Source organism: Rhineura floridana, chromosome 9, assembly GCF_030035675.1.
Source record: "Rhineura floridana isolate rRhiFlo1 chromosome 9, rRhiFlo1.hap2, whole genome shotgun sequence".
Classification (NCBI taxonomy): domain Eukaryota; kingdom Metazoa; phylum Chordata; class Lepidosauria; order Squamata; family Rhineuridae; genus Rhineura; species Rhineura floridana.
In genome coordinates, this window is record NC_084488.1 from 30,664,600 (window position 1) to 30,685,854 (window position 21,255).

Genomic DNA, 21,255 nt, shown 5'->3' on the forward strand with positions numbered 1-21,255 from the left:
CAGACATATGATTATATTTTGTACACTTGTTTTAAGTTGTTTTTGAAATTTTTGTTATATGTACTTGTTTAAAGTTTTGCTGATTTTATCAATATTTTGATAAATATTTTATACTATTCTACATAAACTATTTAGATTCATTTATTTTTTATTAAGCTGTCAATAAATTTTGTTAAATAAAAATAAAAGCTGCAGGTGATGACTCATTATAGAAGGCTAATATTTAACTGAAAATCTGTAAGGTTAAGATTCATCATTTGTGGATATTACAGGTATAAAATATTAAAAGATATAAAAAATGAAGGACGTTCACATCTCTAGTTTGTGCCTGATGAGATGGTCACAATACATTTATGTACTAAGTAGCACGTTTCATCAATAATATTTTAAGTACACACATCTAGGAATAGAAAGAACATTGAATATCTGTTAATGGCCAGTGTATGCAATAACTTTATATTTTTTAGAAAGAATGTGCACATTGTAGAATCCTCATGCTGTAACAATGTGTAATTATTGTGGCAGTGAGATAGAATCATCCACTGGCTCATGTATAATGAAGATGACATCTAATCAAGAATGAAACAAAAATGCAGTTCACTTTAGTAAAAGTACAGTGACAAAATTTAACAGAACTATGTTTCAGCAATTCTTACTGAAGCATGGACTTTCACTCCTCTTATTTTCATCTAAACACCATTTGTTTAATTTTACCCAAGGCCATTAATATTAAGTTGAACCTGTTAATGTCAGAGTCAACAGAAAGTGAAACATAAGGAAGCCACATGATATGAAGCAGTTAATTGGCTAGGACTGCAGGTTTTTACATATTGGCTGTGTTTGAATGTAATGCCAAGCCATCGTTACTTTCAGCTATGGTTTGTTGAACGAGAGTTGCACATTTATTTTCCAACAGAGTATCTTTAGACGCTCAGTAGATGGCAGCAGCTCCCAACCATAATCTTCAGTTGTCCAACATGCAAAAGCACCTCAGTCAATTCATAACTTTCTGTGATATCTAGATCTTTTATTCCTCACAGAAGGGCAAAGGACCAAATAAGACTAGTGAGATGGCAAGTACAGCATTAACTATCTCAGATGCTCAATTCCTTTCTGGCTAGGATGATACCTTCATTAAGCCTGAAGCTTGTATTAATTTATGTCAGATCTCTTTGAAATATTTGATGCCACTGTGCAAATTTTTTAAACAGCAAGGAAGCATCCCCATATTATTTTACATATAATGAGGGAGGATTATGCAGGTAGAGCAGGGAAGGCCTCAGAAATATAGTTCCATTTGCTGGCCACTAGGTGGCAAAATCATGAAATAACAATTTTTTAACTTTTTTGTTGCAAGGGCTGCTTCATACAAAACATTCATACCACAAAGATGTGTAATAAAAACTAGCTCATGACTTCATTTAAGGTCACAAGAAAACATGACCAATACAAAAAAAACTATGAAGCTTGACAGATCTATTTTACTTTTTCTGGAACCCTGAGGCTAGATTCAAATGGGGTATTAAGAATTAAGGAACAGGGCCCCTCTGAGCACATCTTAGCTCAGGAATTTGTTTTCAGTCCCAGAACTGACCTCACTGTCCTTTGTCACACAAAAAATCATTCCTGTGTTTTCTTCTGACTTTCTCGGTTTCAGCAGCCTAATTTAGAAAAAAAAAGTTATTTGCACTGTTTAAGGATTAAGGAGCCTGAATTTGTATGTGATCTGCTACAAATCACTCAGGCATCTACCAGTAGATCTTGGTCTAGCTTCTGCCCACCTGAGTCTAGTGGTCCCCAATACTATTTAAAGACCTTGTCTTTGTCCTTCTGGATGTTTGACTCATTTTTTGTTTGACTCTTTCCCTACATTTTCTGAATCAAAGAGTGTTTTTTTTACCTTGTACCTATTTTTGCTATGGGTTTCAATTGGTTTGAGTTTCAAATATATATTGCAAGTTGTGTTTTTAACATATGATGTAGATCCCCTTAAGCGTCTTCAACATGAACTAGAAAGACGGAGCAGAATATATTAGTAACTAAGGCTGAAATCCTAACCCCATTTGCCTAGAAGTAAGCCCCATTAAATTCAACAGGATTTCCTTCTGAGTAGTGGTAAGCGGCGGTAACGCAGCCAAAGCTCTGCTCACGGCCGGAGTTCGATTCCAACGGAAGGGGGAAGTCGAATCTCCAGTAAAAGGGGTCGAGGTCCACTCAGCCTTCCATCCATCCGTGGTCGGTAAAATGAGTACCCGGCATATGCTGGGGGGTAAAGAAAGGCCGGGGAAGGAACTGGCAATCCCACCCCATATATACGGTCTGTCTACTAAACGTCACAAGACATCACCTTAAGAGTCGGAAACGACTCGCACTATAAGTGCGGGGACACCTTTACCTTTTTTAGACATGGTTAGGACTGCACTGTAACTAACTAAATCGATATGAGGCACAGATAGGTACAAAGCAACATTTCAGCATCCTGATCTGGCCCAGGCCTTGCTGGCAGTTGTTGATAAAGATCCTATGGCTCAAATTGGCATGGCTTTATTTTTACAATTCCCTCCAGATGTTTTGGACTACAATTCCTATCAGCCCCAACCAGCATGGGCAATTATTAGGGATGAAGGGAATTGTAGTGCAAAACACCTGGATGGACCCACGTAGGGGAAGGCTGATTTAGGATATATGGGAAATGGATGGAGGCCTAAAAAAAGAACTTCAAGTTCTATTAAAGTAGTTGACAGCATTTTAGGATTTCATCTAGGGCACTCAAATGTAATGGATCTGGATGCTTGATTTAGAGACTAGAACAACACAAATATACATGAATAACAATCTAGCCTGGATCTAAATGTGTATACATATTTCATGCATGGCAGTTTACATACATTAGGGAAGAAAACTTTGCCCAGTCTGGCTGCTTGTGGTACTATGCAATCTAGCTGATGTGACATAATCAGTGTAGACCAGCGTTACCCAACCTTTTTCGACCCAACACCCCTTTGCAAAATCTTTTTGTGCCCAACGCCCCCCTCAGATTAAGTATATGCCAATGCTTCCTATTATACTTAATATACTTAACAACAAACTCATTCAGTTTACCGGCATTGTTTCATTAAACAAGTTCATTTAAACATCACAGAAACAACGGGTAGCAAGTGTGTCCCATTCCTGAAGAAAACTAGCAAATAACTGACTGTCTGTGTCACCCGTTTGCACACGGCACGCATCCGCTGGAAGAATGTGCCCTCCACCAATACACCCAGCTTATCAAACACTCTCTTGTGATTGGTTCCAACATCCCTCAAGACAGCATCGGAACATTAACTAGTGCCGGGGCTTGGCTAATATCCCCATTCCTTGATATGACACTGGCCGCTATTCAGAATTTCTTTACTAAAAAGCACACACTATTTATAGTGTTATTTCCATGAATTGAGACTATTAAATACATTCTAACTGGGGACAAAACAGTTTAAAAATTAATGATTTGTGTATTAAATAAAATTAAACTTAAATGCTTCAACTGTTGCATCAGACCACCAAATGTCAACGCCCCTCTAATGAACCCAAATGCCCCCCTAAAGTTTGTAGTCACACCAATGCCCTCCGAAAGGCTGTAACGCTCCCCAGGGGGGGAATCGCTGGTGTAGAGAAAGTGGACACGAGTATATGCAGCATACCTCCCTAACAACAGGCATTAAAGCAGAGGTGAACAAACTGTAGCTCCCCAGATTTGGTGGACTACAAATGCCATCAGCCCCAGACAGCATGAACAATGGTTGGGGATGATGGGAACTGGAGTCCAGGAATATCTGGGAGGAGCACAGGTTCCCCACCTTGGATTCTTCCAGCCCTGTAGTTATATCAAGGGAGAGTCAAAATATTAGAAAGTTAATTTTCTGAGTGGTTGCCTATGAGACAGCTGCAGCACCTATATCTCCAAATCTGATCAAGCTGCATCCACAAATTTCATTCCCTTACTTGCAAGCATTGCTTTGGTGGTCTGAGTTTCGGAAATATGTTTTCTTATACAAGCTTAGATTCAGTTACACATGTTGTAAAAACAAGCTATAAAAACATAATCCTTCAATTTCACAAACCCACTTGTTCCTGACCAATTAGACCTTAAGCATCCAGCAAGAAAAACATTAATGCATTAAATGCATACATTGAAGAATTATTTGTCATCAGGGATCTCAGATTGAATTTTTGTAATGATCGCATTAAGCTAAAAAAAAGTTCTGATCTTTATAGGATGTCTGTTTCTTGATAATTCATTAGGTATGTAACAGTTTTTAAACATACTACTTTTGTGCTTTAAAACTGCAAACAGTTACTGAATAGGAAAAGAAAAGGCTGATGAAAGAGCAGTCAAAAACAAGGTGTTGACAGCTGAATCTACATTCAGGGATTGTAATCACTGCCAAGTCCATTTTCACAGATGTGCTAGCTAGTTATTCAGAGGATGCTTCCTGGTGTGTGCAGAACACTTTGTTCATGTCCATGTGGAGTAGACATAGATTTAAATAATGTAATTGATAATATTTTTGGTTACTTTCATCCCCCACTTTTTAATTCATATAAAACAAATGCTGATACCACAGAATATATGGAATTTGCTTCCATCTGAAGGTTTTTTATTTGAAAAGAGCTGTCTTTTGGTACATAACACTCCAACCTCTTACCTTTCTTGTTTTCTCTGGTCTTAAACCTGACTTATTGAATTAATTTGTACACCTAAGAATCTATTCCAATATATACTGTAAAGCTTCTCTGGATATTAATACACCAAATGATTTTCCCCAAAACACACAGTATTGTCTGCCGTCACAAAAATTAAAACATATTTTTTGTTTTCATGCTGATCTTAAACTATTTATTTATAGTTTAGCAATTTGAGTGAATTCTGAACCAGTTTCTCAGACAAATGCTGTTTCATCACTGACAATCCACCCATGGTTGGATTGGAATTCAGCACAACTCTGTAGCATCCAATAACAGTTTTGCCAGTTTTCCATAGATACCCAAATATAGGATGTAATACCGCCTTTGTTACCATCATATCATTGTTACTAAAAGGTTCACATAACTTCATAGTTATAACCCATAACAGCTAGGTTTATTTCACAATCTATAAACAATATACTGAAAAAGAAAAAAAAGATTCTTACTTTCCAAAAATATATTGCCTGCTAAAAGAACAATGTGCATGTGACTAATATCATTAAAGTAATTTCAAAAGATACTCCTTCATTTTTCACTTTATCAGATGATTGTGTTCAAAGTCCAATAATGTAAAGAGCACAGATAATTTAAATTTTAATATTTAAAGAAGTTCATTGTTTCCTAAGATTTAAGGAAAGACTCTGCTTTATATCACTACACCAACCATAAATATTCACTAAATCTGTTTGCTGCCTCCATAAACTAAGCCCAGATGTTTTGGCTGGGAACACATTCATTTTTTAAAAAAATGTTACATACAGCAAACTGTAGAGTAAGGAGATCTCCTTTTTCCACTATCCCAACAGATTTGAAATACTTAGAGAGACATCTCTTTTAAAGTTTGAAATACCTTATAAAGGTGGCTTTCACACACTGGATATGTATATATCTCACTCTCACACACATATTTAGAAATAACAAATTCTAGAAAATTTCCATTGCTTTCAAAAAGCATTTTATGAAGAATGACATCTGTGCTGCCAATGCCCATAGCAATGTTTGTTGCCAAAACTATAAATCAATTCAAATATAAATGGACTTATTTCAGCACTGAAATAAGCCAATGACAGCCAGGGACACTATTACTTGACCCACCCCATGAGGTTGACCTATCACATTAGGGCGGGGCTGGGGATCCTGTGACATGCTAAATGTTTATTCAGGTTACGGTTTTGGATGCATTTTACAAGTCTAATTAACTGCAGTCAAAAATGTAGCTGATTATTTCAAATCAATATGTGGATACCAGCCTTATCCTTCTCTGCAGCTAGTCTTATGAACCTGTCTACATCGTCTATTTCAGTTTTCCTTTCCCTCTCAGATCCACCCCCCACTAACTTCCGTTATTCCCTTTTTTCTTCTGGGCCATTCTTATATTCTAGTACTCCTTTCCTAGGTCATTGCTTCCTCCAGAAAGCTGTTCTCTCATACTCATCCTTTTCTTTCCCTAAATTTCTCCTTTTTCTCTCCTTTCTTCGACCATTATACACTTGCCCCACTATCTTCCTACAGTGCCTTGCAAAAGTAATCAGACCCCTGACTAATGCTCTCATATTACTGAATTACAAATGGCACAATGTAATTTCGTTCTGAATGATATTTTATTTTGAAACACTGAAACTCAACATCAATTATTGTAAGGTGACACTGGTTTTATGTTGGGAAATGTTTGTAAGAAACAAAAAACACTGAAACATGTTGCTTGTATAAGTATTCAACCCCCTTACATTAATATTTGGTAGAGCCACCCTTTGCTGCAATAATAGCTTTAAGTCTTTTGGAGTAGGTATGTACCAGCTTTGCACACAGTGTTGGAGGGATTTTGGCCCATTCTTCTTGGCAGATTCGCTAACAGGTCGTTCAGGTTAGTTGGACATTGCTTGTGGACAGCAATTTTCAAACAGCGCTACAGATTCTCAATGGGTTTGAGATCAGGACTTTGACTGGGCCACTATAGGACATTCACCTTTTTGTTCTTGAGCCACTCCAATGTTGCTTTGGCCTTGTGCTTGGGATCACTGTCCTGCTGAAAAGTGAATTTCCTCCCAAGCTTCAGTTTTTAGAGGACTGAAGCAGGTTCTCTTGCAGTATGTCCCTGTATTTTGCTCCATCCATTCTTCCTTCAATTTTAACAAGATGCCCAGTCCCTGCTGATGAGAAGCATCCCCACAGCATGATACTGCCATCACCATACTTCACTGTAGGGATGGTGTGTCTTGAGGCATGGGCAGTGTTAGGTTTGCACCACACATAGTGCTTTGAGTTTTGGCCAGAAAGCTCTATCTTGGTCTTATCTGACCACAAAACCTTTTCCCACATTGCAGCTGGGGCACTCTCATGCTTCCTGGCAAACTCAAGACGTGCTTTCAGATGGTACTTTTTGAGTAACAGGTTCTTTCTTGCCACCCTGCCATACAGGCCAGTATTATGCAAAGCTCTTGATATGATTGACTGGTGCACCATTCCTCCACTCCCAGCCACTGAACTCTGTAGCTCCTTCAAAGCGATTGTTGAACTCTCTGTGACTTCTTTCACAAGTCTCCTTATTCGAGCACTGAGTTGAGGGACAGCCTTTTCTTGGCAGTGCCTGGATGGTGTGATGCAGCTTCCACTTCCTGATTATTGATCCAGCTGTGCTCACTGGGATATCTAAACACTTGGATATTAGTTTCTACCCTTTTCCTAATCTATGCATTTGTATTTCATTATCTCTCACTTCTGTAGAATGCTCTTTGGTGTTCGTTTTTCTTCAGATTCCCAACCTGACCAATGATCCTTCAACAGTGGGGTTTTTAACCTGACAATGTGACAGCAACTTTAATGGATCACGGGTGGAGGCCAATGGTAAGATAATTGTGTCCTCAATAGAGCAATTTCTTTCAAACTGGGAGCTTCCACAGCACAGGGGTTAAATACTTATGCCAGCAACATGTTTCAGATTTTTATGTTTCTTACAAACATTTCCCAACATAAAACCAATGTCACCTTACAATAATTGATTTTGAGTTTCAATGTTTCAAAATAAAATATCATACAGAACAAAATTACAATGTATCATTTGTAATTCAGTAATATGATAGCATTGGTCAGGGGTCTGATTACTTTTGCAAGGCACTGTATCTAGGATTTGAACAACTGAGCCAATGGCAGCCAGAGACACTTTTACTAGATCCACCCCATGAGGTTGACCCACCACATTAGGGCAGAACTGAAGATCCCATGATGTTCTAAACATTGCTGAACTTCAACTCCCATCTTCCCTGAGCATTGCCCATGCTAGCTGGCGCTGATGGGAGTTGGAGTCCAACAATATCTGGAAGTTTCCTAATTCCATCATAATGGCAAATCTGACATGTGTCTCTTCAAACTTTCGCACTTTCTTTTTCTGGCCATACCTGGAGATTCCAAGGATTGAACATGAGACTCCTTGCATGCAAAGCAGATGCTCAACTACTGAGTTACAACTATCGTCACAAAAAATCTCTAAGTGTATTAAGAGTATAGAAAGCGACCATTCAAGTCACTCTTGTATCTTGAGACAATGTATGAAAGAGCAATATTACATCAAAAATAAAGGTTCTACATGACAGCAGGCCTTCTCAGTGGTGGTTCCCTCATTGTAGAATGTCCTCCTTAGAGAGGCAGGCCTGGTGCCATTACTATCTGTTTTTAGGCACTAAACAAAAACAATTTTACTCACCCATGCTTCTGGACCTTAACTTTCTGTTCATTTTTAGTGGGGTTGGTTGAGCTGCTCTTTTATGCACATTAAAAGTGAGATTTTAGGTTGTTTTTACTCTTGTTTTTTTACTTTTTAAATGTTTATTTCTGTAAGTTGCTTTGAGTTCAGTCTCAAAAATGTGACTATTAAATATAGAATTTCATGAACAGCTGAAATGCAGTATCTGTGATTGTCCCAAGAGCTATTTATGCTTCCTTCCCATACACAGAAAAGTGATTTCAAACTTGGACTAAAGAGGTCAGCACTTGGAACGAACTAGTTCAAAAATCTCTGAACTATACCCAAAAGCAAGTCCCATAATTGCTGAGTGAGCTGAAGGTTAATTAATTTTGGAATAGATAGCTTTCCTTTAAAAGTAGTAAGTCAATCAGATATCTATCAAGTTAGAAAGCAAAATGTGGACCCAAAGTTCTAAGGCTTATTAGGCAGATATGGAGGCACTGTTGTTGTTAAGGTCACTTAGTCATTTAATCAATGTCTCTAAGCAATCAGAAAGGATAATGAGGCATTTACCTTCCCTGTTGAATAGAACTGTCCTCTTCCAACAGGAGAACCTTGCGGCAATAGGTACAGGAACAAAGCAAATGATGCCTTGTGCCTTTAACAGCTGTGTGCCTAGCACAAATTAATCTGAGTAAGCAATTTCCAGTATGGAAATACAATTATGGGGAAAACGTCACCCGTTGACATTCATTATTTGTGTGTGGCCCCTGATTTAATCTTGAACCCTATAGCACAGCAGCTTGTAACGTTCTAAATTCTGGAAAAAGTGGCAGAGGATGGACATTTTTGTTCATAAAAAGGCTATCTGGATAAATGTGAACTAGTGCCTTTTTGCATCAAATGAATTTGAATAAGAACTAGTTTCTTTTTCAAATGAACTTTCCAAGCACTGAAAGGGATATATCAGCAAAAGAAAATCACTGCTGGGCAGCCACAATTTCAGATGCTAGCAACTCTGATGCATAATAAAAATTTGCATATTGAAGGAACGTGTCCCTCAAAGTAAATAATCATCACATGTTCTTAATCTACATCATTAATGAACTACACAAAAATGGCTCTTGTGACATGGCCTATGAACTTCAAACAGCATCATATTATGTTGTTTGAGTTACATGATCAATATCTGACTAGCAGATAAACAAATTATGACTGGTGTCATAATGCAGAATCACATATGCATCCAGTTTACATTTGGTGTTTCCAGCCCAGCAAGGGAATCTGCATGCAAAACCTGTTTACAAGCAATTATCTACTTGTGCAAAGACTGGGCAGTTGTACATAATTCAAATAAAACATAGTATTAAGAAATTATCATACACAGAAGCATCTTACTTTGGTTGTGCCAAGCAGCCTGGTGCTATAATACTGCAAGAAGCATCATCAGTCTGCAGGTTTGTAAGTTCTACCATATTGACCATCACATCATTCGTATGACCTGGAAGTTTAGGAAGGACAGAGAGTATCTTTTCCACTAGGTTGTCACCATGATGACCAACTGCTCCTGAAAAAGAAAAATCCACTGAATTAGCACAAGGTTTATGAGATGAAATAAGTGTTCAGAACAAACAAAATCCTATAACTGCATCTGTAAGAACATATTAATGCCAATATTAAAATGGCAAAGAAAGTAGATTTTAGAAGTTGACTTCTTGAAAGACAGGTGTTTAAAAACACAAAGTTTGCTATGACAGAATAAAATGAATTCACATTCCATTCAAACAGTGGCAGAAAATTGGATCACTGTTCCTAGGTCTCTTATATACAACGGTAATTTGGCAGTAATTGGAAAGGTGGCTAAATCTTCTCAGGAGTGCATATATTTTTATCCACCTACCTTACAAGATTGTTGAGAGGATAAAATGGAGAGGGAGGACAGGTGTACACCACCTTGAGCTCCTTGGAGGAAAGGTGGGATAGAAATGTAACAATATCACAGCAGTTTGTTTACAAAGGATCTCAAAAGACCTACCGACTTAAATGAGCATTATTGAAGGAAATTACCCTTCTCAGTGCTGCTTTCAAGTACTCAAGGGGTGCTTGCATGAGTCCTAGAACTATGAGTAGGTATCCCATCTTAAAACTATAGCCAAATAAATCACAAAATTCATGCAATCTGTCTTTAGAATGCTGATAGGAAGGAGGGGACCTTGTGCAGCTGTGCGTTTTTGTATTCCTGGTGCAGATGTGCGTTTCATCTACCTGTGTGAGTTTCTGCAAGACCTGCTCCCTGCATTTCTGGCTGATTTCCACCTGGCCTGGAAGGGCGGGGCCCTGTCTCTCTCCAGCTACAAAAGCAGCAACTGCTGAAGGGGCCAGAGACCATCTACCTGTGTGAGTTTCTGCAAGACCTGCTCCCTGCATTTCTGGCTGATTTCCACCTGGCCTGGAAGGGCGGGGCCCTGTCTCTCTCCAGCTACAAAAGCAGCAACTGCTGAAGGGGCCAGAGACCATCTACCTGTGTGAGTTTCTGCAAGACCTGCTCCCTGCATTTCTGGCTGATTTCCACCTGGCCTGGAAGGGCGGGGCCCTGTCTCTCTCCAGCTACAAAAGCAGCAACTGCTGAAGGGGCCAGAGACCATCTACCTGTGTGAGTTTCTGCAAGACCTGCTCCCTGCATTTCTGGCTGATTTCCACCTGGCCTGGAAGGGCGGGGCCCTGTCTCTCTCCAGCTACAAAAGCAGCAACTGCTGAAGGGGCCAGAGACCGTGTGTGTGTATGTGTGTGTGAATCTGCTGCTCGGGATGTCTATAGACTACTGGGGTTTTGTTTTGTATTATATGTTATATTTTACTCTATGTTATATTTTAGTCTATGTACGCCGCCTAGAGTGGCCGTTAATTCGGCCAGATAGGCGGCCTAGAAATAAAATTTTATTATTATTATTATTATTCAGGAAGACTATATGCAGATTGCTGATTGGAAATCCACATTAATGTTAATCTTGTGTTTTGAGTTAAGACTCCTCTAGGGAGCAGTTCTTCATGACTGTAAACTGGGGTCCTGTGCCGATCCTGACAATGCAAACAGGATGACAACCAATTTTGCTATTTCCACACCCCATGCCATGCCCGGATTTTATCCACTTGAGATCCATGCAAGGCCTTATTCAGTACAGGTGTTTTACCTACAGTCCTAGTGCTGGTGATGTAAAATGTAAGTGTATAAAATTACATTGTAAATTCCAGTAGAAAGAACAGTTCTGATCACCTCTCCTCTTTGCTGATCATATATGCACTTCCAAAATTAAGTTATGACACCAGTTGAAGCACAGTAGCAAGATTATCAGATCTGTGATTTGGTTACGAACACTTTCCCATGTAGCCTGATCCTATGGCTGTCCATAAGGGTGCAAGTTCCATGATTTCATCAAGATCTATTTTCAAGCAAATATATAAATTGTAGAAACAAACAATACTCTCAGGCAAGCACACAAAGGATTGCAGCTTAGTAATTGGAATTACTATCAGAAATCTTTGGTAGCAAAGATGATGTTTATCATCACTGGTACTTATTTAGTAAAAGGATTTCTAATCTGCCTTTCAGGAACCTTCCAAAGTGGAACACAAGCAATTTAAAAAAAATAAAAATAACATACAACAAATTTACCAAACAATCCCACAATAATACTGCATACACATCATACATTTAAAGCGCATAACTTCCCCCAAATAATCCTGGAAACTGTAGATTGTTAAGGGTGCTGGGAACTGTAGTTCTGTGATGGGTAAACTACAGTTCTCAGGATTCTCTGGGGGAAACCATGTGCCTTAAATGCATGGTATGTATGCAGCCTGAATGGGCAGCAGAGTTCCTGAAGCAAGGTAGGTTCATACGGGTGCAGGCCTAGCTCCAAACAATCTAAGGCTTCAAAGGTTAAAAGCGCTATCTTAAACTGGGTCTGGAAATGAATAGACAGCCAATGTTACTGGTACAAAACAGGTATAATATGCTCCAAAAGCCTGGCCTCACCAGCATTCCAGCTACTGCATTCTGTATCAGTTGAAATTCTAAATTGTCTTGAAATGGTAGCCCACACTGAGTGCATTACTCTAGAAATAATGAAAGCATGTGTAACTGAGGTAAGGTCTGTTTTCTCTAGATAGTGCTACATCTGATGAACAAATCTAAACCTATAAAAGACATTCCTGGCCACCACCTGCGCTTCCATAGATAGTGTGGAGTCCAAGAAAACCTCCAGACTGCATGCCTGCTCTTTAGGGGAAGTGCAATCCATCCAGGTGCAAACCTCCATCCAGATTAACAGATTTCCCATAGTACTTCCACCTTGTCTAGATTCAGGTTCATTTTGTTTGCCCTCATTCATCCCAAAACTACTACTGGACATCTAATTAAGTTTTTTTTTCTTTCTCCCTTGGATTATACAACAGGGAAGAAAGATAGAGCTGTTGTTGTCTGCATACTGATGCCATTTCAGACCAATCCTCTGGATGCCTTCTCCTAGTAGTTTTATATAGATGTTAAAAATAGGGTTGCGAGGTCAGAAGCATCCCAAACCCTGAGATTTTGAAGGCGGGTCCGAGTGATGTCATTAAGCATGATATATTAAGCATTAACCACAGTTGCTTGGTGCATACAATTCATACAAAAACATTTCTCTGATTGGAAATTAAGATAGAAATCTTAGCTAAAAGACGGAGCCTGAGTAGGGAACATTTAATCTAGCCAACTCACTTCTGGCAAAAAGGGTTTAAATGCCCTCAGGCCAGGCCAGTCACCAAAAGGCCACTGCAGGAAGAAAGGAGCCTAGTGTTGGGGAGATGTTAGATGGGAGCAGTCAGGAGTAAAGATGGATGCCCCCAAAGGCGGCAATTCTAAACACACTTAATAAGGAACTAAACCCCACAAAAGTCAATAGAACTTACTTCTCAGACGATATGGTTTGGATTTTGTTGTTGGTAAAGCTTGACTAGGGATCCTCTGCAAAGATATCCATATCCAAGTAGGGTTGGCAACCCCCTGCCTGAAATGTCCTGTCCCAACCTTTTAACATCCAAATTTCTTTACAAATTTGACCCTTCACTTCAGAAAGGTCTGAGAATGAGTAAGAAGATTCTCTACCCTTTTCTGTCTCCCCTGTGGGCTGGTATAAACTCACTTCGTCAGCCAACCCAATTCCAGTAAATATAATTGACAGAGGAAGCACACATGTTGGTTTACCTTCATAGGCAGCAGCTTGGGAACAACAATTGCAGCCATGCTGCCCAGTATGCGAATTCTCTTTTACTACTATTGGGCAAGAAACAAACAATGAGGTGCATCATCAGTGGCTTTAAGAAGGTTGAACGGAGTGCATGGAACCACTGTTATTGCTTCCATGGATGAAAGGGAGTGAGTTTAAAAGTAAATGAAATGCAAATACAAAAAGAAAAACGAAAGACAGTGATGATTTCTTAAATGCAATACCATACCAACCACAACAAGATTCCTATGAGTAAGGCAGAAAACTAAGCATCCCACAACCAGTCAGGATTCCTAACCAAAAACCAAAACTAAAAAAATCCTGGCAGCCAGTCAGCCAGGGTCACAGAAATCCCCATGCAGCACAACCTTATTTTTTTTATTTATTTATTAGTCGCCCATCTGGCTGGCTGTCTAGCCACTCTGGGCAACGTACAAAATAAAAACATACAAATACATTAAAACATTAAAAAATCTCAACAATAATAAAACCTAACCCACCCCAAAAGCCTGCCTGAAGAGCCAGGTTTTCAAGGCCCGGCGCAAGCTCATCATAGAGGGGGCATGGCGGAGATCATTTGGGAGGGAATTCCACAAAGTGGAGGCCACAATTGAAAAAGCCCTCTCCCTAGTTCTCACCAGTCTAGCTGTTTTAACTGACGGGATAGAGAGAAGGCCTTTTGAGGCTGATCTTGTTGAGCGGCATCCCTGATGATGTTGGAGGTGCTCCTTCATATAGAAGGGACTGCATTTATTGCAGAATGCTGTGGCACAATTGCTGACATGAGTGAGACCCTATCAACATGTAATACCTCTGAAATCTGTACTGGTTGATGATTTGCTACCAGGCCAAGTACAAGGTGCGCTTTCCATGTTACGAGTGCCACACAGTACTTGTTCTGCTGTTGCAAGAAACCGATCCTTTAATGTGGCAGCCCCTATGCTCTGGAACTCCCTGCCTATTGACATTAGCAGGTGCCTTCATTGTACTCTTTTTTGGCACCTCTAAAAATATTTTTGTTTAGGCAAGTCTACCCAGGCATGTAGAAGATATTGTTTATCTGTTTTTAACTCATTGTTGGTTTTATTATTTTGAATGTTTTTATATACCTGCCTTTAACTGTTTTTGCCAATAATTTTATTATTTTAATTCCTGCTATAAACCACTTTGAGGTTTTTTACAATAAAGCAGTATATAAATGTAAATAAAATAAATAAATAAATTTTGGAGTCAATACGGCCAGTGGGTCTCTTTCCTCTTTTGTATCGAGTTAGGCCATTTGCTACCATCTAGGTCAGTACTGATGACATGGACTAGCATTGGTTCTCTAAAATTCCAGACAATAGTCTCTTCCAGAGATTGAATTTTGGACCTTTGCATGCAAAGCATGTGTCCACCACTGAGCTACAGCCCTTTTAAAAAACGTGTATTTTAAAATTGTCCTTTTGAATTCACTAATGAATGCAGAGCATACAAGGGCAGATCCACACCATGCATTTAAAGCACATTCAACATACATTTGAAGCACATGAATCCCACTACAGAATCCTGGGAACTGTAGTTTGTTAAGGGTGGTGGGAATTATAACTGTGAGGGGGAAACTACACTTCCCAGGATTCTTTAGGGGAAGTCATGTGCTTTAAATGCAAGTTGGATGTGCTTTAAATGTATTATGTGGATCTCCATTACTTCATAAACTTTGCCTACATATAAATCATTTAATTAAATTTTAAAATGGAAATAAGCTATAAAGTTTACTTGGTGACCATAGGCTACGCATCATCTCTCAGCCTAACCTGCCCCTCAGGGTGAAAAGAACAGAGGGGGACCATGATCACCCCAAGGAAGAAGGGCACACTTAAAATGCAGAAGAAATAATCATTTGTAAATAATAATTCACAATCATAGTGTGAAATCAGATACATATCAAGATATATTATGAAGAAATATTTTAATAAGCATGAATGTTAAAGATGTTTATTATTTACACAACCTGTAAAGATATTTATAGTGCAATCCTATGCATGTTTACTCAGAAGCAAGTCCCAATGTATTCAATGTACTCAGACAGGGAAACATGCACGGGACCGCAATTCGATGATAAGGAACTTCACTCACCCAATCCAAAATTCAGAAGCATGCCACTTTAAGCCATTTTGCAACTGTTTTATATTTGTTTTACAATTATTGGGTTTTAAATGGCTTTATTTCTTGTTGTGAGCTGCCTTGGTTTCCAACCCTACCTCACAGGGTTGTTGGAAATATTCCATATACGCACACAGTGGAGATGTAAAAATACATACACCCTATAAAACAGTATATTGTCAAAACCAGTTTGCTATTGCAGAACATTTTTAAAAAAATATAACTATTAGTTTTTTAAAAAAACTATTAGTTTCCTGCCAAATTAATAGATTTCCTGCCCTGCCTTACTGCTTAAAAAAAAAAAAGGATCGGAGGGGGAGAGAAAGATTTACAACACAATCCTTTTCTATGTTCACTCAAAAGTCCCACTGATTTTCAGCACAATCCTAACCAAGTCTACTCAAAAGTAAGTCCTACTGAATTCAACGGGGTTAGCTCCCAGGTATGTGGAATTAGCAGTTAAGTTTTACTCCCAGAAAAAAAAATCATATAGGGAAGGTTTTCAAAACAGGTTATGAATAAGACAAATAAGCTGCCCTCTTCCACAGTCCTGTAAAATTTAAACTTTGACTCAATTAGAAAAGTATCACACTGAAGCATGTACACTTTTTAAAACTTCTGTTCAAAAATTATTTGAAAAATAAAAATATACAATTTTGCAAGGAATTAAAAAAACCTTACATGTACACTTTTATGCATACCAAAATCCTTTTGTGATCTTCTGTTGTAGCGCAATCTTATGCATGTTTACTCAGAAGCAATCCTGTACAAAGTACTCTTTATGTTGCTGAAAGCTATATATTTACTGAATTCCTGTGAGGCGTCCTTCCCTGGCTCTCCATGTCAGGTTCCTACCTGCTCGTGGTTACTGCCTGTCACTAGGCACCACCAGGGACTCCACCAGTCCGGACTGTCCTCTCTTTTGGTTTCTCTCCCCGCTCTAGCACAGATCTCAACAGATCCCCCTGCTAGGCAGCACCACCAGTCACGTCCTATAACCAGTAGTTCCAGAGACTCTGCCTGAGTCTCCCTCAATTAGGTTACCCCTGTGACTGCGTGCTTAAGCTGTCCCAATCCCTTTGATTTACTCAGACTGCTTATAATTCTTGTTTGCTCTGAATACTTGTGGTGTTATTCTTCCCTTCCCCGCTGCCACCATTTGTTATAGTTTCCCTTCAGCCTTGGTTATTTACCTCACCCTCCCTTCTGGTCTGTGAAACCCCAGCCAAGGATCAGGCCTTTGGTAAACCAAATTAAGTATTTATTAAATAACACAGATAACAAAGATAACAAGATTACTTCATAAGGCACATAAGCATATGGTTTTATCTAATACTAATCCGAACTCTACCCCGCTCCTTCTCCACGCTCTCCTGACAAACAACTCTCTCAAACCCACCAAAACAACCTATCAACATCCACTCCAACGTTCACCACCTCCACCTCACATCCACCCAGATTTACCTGACATCCTTTCATTTATACTGTCAGCCATTTTAAACATTCAGCCAATCATCCAGCATTCTACTGCCCATTCACTCCCCCTTCCTCTTTCATTCTACTTACCATGTATCTCCTATACAAACAGCACTTACCCTATTTACACTAATACAGGAACATCACAAGGACCCCCAAAAACCAGAGTCTCCAGCCAAAAGCTGGAGGTCTGGTAACCCTAGTTAAAAAGCATAGGGTACAACATAAAACCGTGAGACTCCACAAAGGTCAAGTAAAAGTCCCCAGGCTTAATTATCTCCCAGTTCCAGGAATAAGCTAGGATTGTCATCCTAATCTGCAGGAAGTCTCCCCAAGGACTCAGAAAAGCATTGAGAGCAGAAAGCCTCTGGGGGCAGGCCATACAAACTGGTTCTCATCCCTGACAAACAGCAAGTAGTTCAGAGCTGATCAGATAGTGAGCTGTCCAAGTTATTGCCAGCTCCCCCACCCACATACACCCTTCCCCCACTCCAGCACAGAAAACCAGATCTAAAGTGTTTCCTGTCATATGTATTGGGCCTGATATCATTTGAGACAAGCCCATGACTGCTATGTCATGAAGTTATGAGCTGGTCCAGACAAAGTGGTCCCGGTGTTTATGTTGATGTCCCCAAAGACTAGAAGGCTTGGGACTGTCCTCTGAGATCACCTCCACCAGTTCAGGCAGTGAGACCTGTTAGGTAGCGATTCACTCTGTCCCATGCAACACAGTGGTTATAACTCACTAGGGAACCACTGCTGTAGTGGTTGAGCATACACAATTGATTGAGCAGCCATTGTCAGTTATACATTACTGATCCTATCAGTGATCTATCAATTGCTATCCCAAGGTTGGGGTTCTTGGGCTTTTCACATGCAAGAAAACTGTATGAAGATCCAATCACCCCCTTCAGCCCAATAACTGGAAGAATGATTGGAGCTGCAGTGGCAGTGTTCTGCACATTATTATTATTATTGTTATTTCTTACATTTATATACTGCCCCATAGCAGAAGCTCTCTGGGCGGTTTACACCAATTAAAAACATTAAAAACAAATATACAAATTTAAAAACACAAAACACAATTTTAAAACACAATTTTAAATAATTTAAAAAGCAATTTAAAAACACATGCTAAAATGCCTGGGAGAAGAGGAAAGTCTTGATCTGGTGCCGAAAAGATAACAGTGTTGGCACCAGGCCAGGAAGATCATTCCATATTTTGGGGGCCACCACTGAGAGGGCCCCGTCCCTTGTTGCCAGACTCCCACCTTCCCTCAGAGGAGGCACCCAGAGGAGGGCCTTGGATGTTGAGCGTAGTGTATGGGTGGATTCGTGTCGGGAGAGACGTTCCATCAGGTATTGCGCCCCTAAGCTGTGTAAGGCTTTATAGGTTAAAACCAGCACCTTGAATCAAGCTTGGAAACATACAGGCAGCCAATGCAAGTGGGCCAGAATCTGTTTTATATGTTCGAACCGTCTGGTCCCTGTTACCAATCTGGCTGCTGCATTTTGCACAAGCTATAGTTTCCGAACCGTCTTCAAAGGCAGCCCCACGTAGAGTGCATTGCAGTAACTTGGAGGTTACCAGAGCATGGACAACTGAAGCCAGGTTCTCCCTGTCCAGATAGGGGCGTAGTTGGGCCACCAACCAAAGTTGGTAGAAGGCACTCCGTGCCACTGAAGCTACCTGAGCCTCAAGTGATAGAGATGATTCTAGGAGAACCCCCAAGCTATGAACCTGCTCCTTCAGGGGGAGTGCAACCCCATCCAGGACAGGTTGGACATCCACCATCCGGTCAGAAGAATCACCCAGTAGCAGCATCTCAGTCTTGTCTGGATTGAGCCTCAGTTTATTAGCCCTCATCCAGTCCATTGTCACAGTCAGGCGCTGGTTCAGCACATTGACAGCCTCACTTGGAGAAGATGAAAAGGAGAAATAGAGCTGCATGTCATCAACATACTGATGGCAATGCACTCCAAAGCTCTGGATGACCACACCCAATGGTTTCATGTAGATGAACATGAATGTTGTGTTCTGAAGCCTCCACAACAGTAGCAGTACAGTTCCAAAACACCTAGCAAGCAGGCCAGCACCCAGGCACCACCCAAGCTTAGAATAAGTGGGAGCCAGTATGGTGTAGTGGTTAGAGCGTTGGAGGGGATCTTAGGAGACCAGGGTTCAAATCTGTGCTTAGCCATGAAGTTTACTGGGTGACCTTGAGCCAGTCACTGTGTCTCAGCCTAACCTCTCAGAGCTGTTGTGAGGATAAAATCAGGAGGAGGATCGTGACAAATCATGTTTGTTTGCCACCTTGAGCACCTTGAAGGAAAAGTGAACTAGAAATGTAATAATAGAATAGAACTTCTGTTTCTATAGAAGAGAAATTGCCACCCTGGGCTCCTGCTGGGAGGAAGGGCGGGATATAAATCAAATAATAAATAAATAAAATGTGCACTCCAGTTGAATTTTGGCAGTCTCTCTTTCTCCCACCACCCACGCAACCAGCCATTGAGGTTTACTTCTCCTAACCTTCACCCACTCCATGTCCTCTAAACAATCCACAGCAGTATTGTGATAACTATAGTTATAAAAAGTGGTACCATCGAGAAGTCCCTAGAAGTATACCTCACTGCAGAGTCACATACAAAGGTTAGCATTCTTATGTGTGGTGAAAACAACTTTACACAGTAACTCATTGTTAAACTCCAAACATCAAGATTCTTACCTGTCAAATCTAATGTCCGGTCCATAAAGATTACAGAAGCTCTATGTTGTGCAATTTTCCTTCTGGTTTTGGCTTGGGCAAAATTTGCCAGATCCCCTGCGATGATCCTACTTAGCATCCCAACAGCAAAACACTCCTCCCGCACACTGAGGTACTCAAATAAGCTGTTGAAATTAGACACCAAGCATCTGATCTCAAGCTGCAACTCTGAAGACAGAGAAGAGAAGTCAACATCACTCAAGTGGGAAATTTTCTTCTTCTCTGGTCGAGTATTATTGATCCGATTCAAATCCTGAGCCATCAAGGGGAAAAACAAGGAAAGGGCAGGTGTTACAAACAAGTGAGGTGAGATGGGTGCCAGAAATAAAGTGGCATGTTGCACCTCTGCAGTGTAGTTCATGTTGCCCATCCACTGGCAGAGCTTCTCTTCGAACTGTTCAAAGACCACCTGGCTGCCACCTTCGACCTCAGTGCTGCAGGGAGCATTGTGGGCCTGCAAGTGCACTGCATGACTGACAGCTGTGAAAACTACACAATACTGGAAGTTACTGAGACTCACAATGTCACGAATGATGTCCACTGTCCTGCCTTTCAGCAAACTGCCCACCACAAACACAGCCTTGGGCTGCTCTGAATCACCGGATTCAAAACTGGAAAACTCCTTGACATTGAGAGCCCCTGCCTCCAGTAGCTTCCCGGCTCCTCCAAACGCCCAGTGAAGGCTCTCAGCACAAGCAGGGTCCATGAACACGACAGCCCGCTTCACTTTTGCAAACACCTGCTCCCAAGCTTGCTGGCAAAATTGCAATACCGCAGCTGGGATTGTGGGAAGGGAGGAAGCTGAAGACATAATGGAGGGCAATAGCGCAGGATTCCTTTGTACTTCTCAATGGGTAGCACTCACACTGCCCCCCAGAGAAGGGACACAGGGATTAAGCAAGTGAGGCAAAAACCAGCCTGTAACCAGAAGCCCTTTGATTTGTGTTGAAGGGGGAGCCGAAACTCTGAGGCCCGTGAGGCGGCGCGGGAGACTCAAATCCGACACATCCTAAGGCGATAGAACGCTACCTCCGGTAGTTCAAAAATATTTGGAAAGGGATAGTAGAGGCTACGTTGACAACATCCCTGTCCTTAACGCTCACACATGCCTATTCGTACAGCTGCCGCATAAAAGTGACGTTGTTTTCCAGCGCCCAACACCGATTGGCCGTTTGGAGGCAACCAGAAGG

The 21,255-nt window shown here is 40.5% G+C and overlaps 1 protein-coding gene across 1 annotated transcript in view; it reads right to left on the reverse strand.

Annotated features, from left to right (window-relative positions):
* Positions 1-21,255, reverse strand: part of SCFD2 (sec1 family domain containing 2) — a 226,944-nt gene extending 205,689 nt beyond the window's left edge. The window contains exons 1-2 of the mRNA XM_061583924.1: positions 20,027-21,255; positions 9,809-9,977 (exon numbers count right to left, since the gene is read on the reverse strand). Coding sequence (XP_061439908.1) covers positions 9,809-9,977; positions 20,027-20,876 — 1,019 coding nt within the window. The 5' untranslated portion in view covers positions 20,877-21,255. The remainder of the gene's footprint in view (positions 1-9,808; positions 9,978-20,026) is intronic.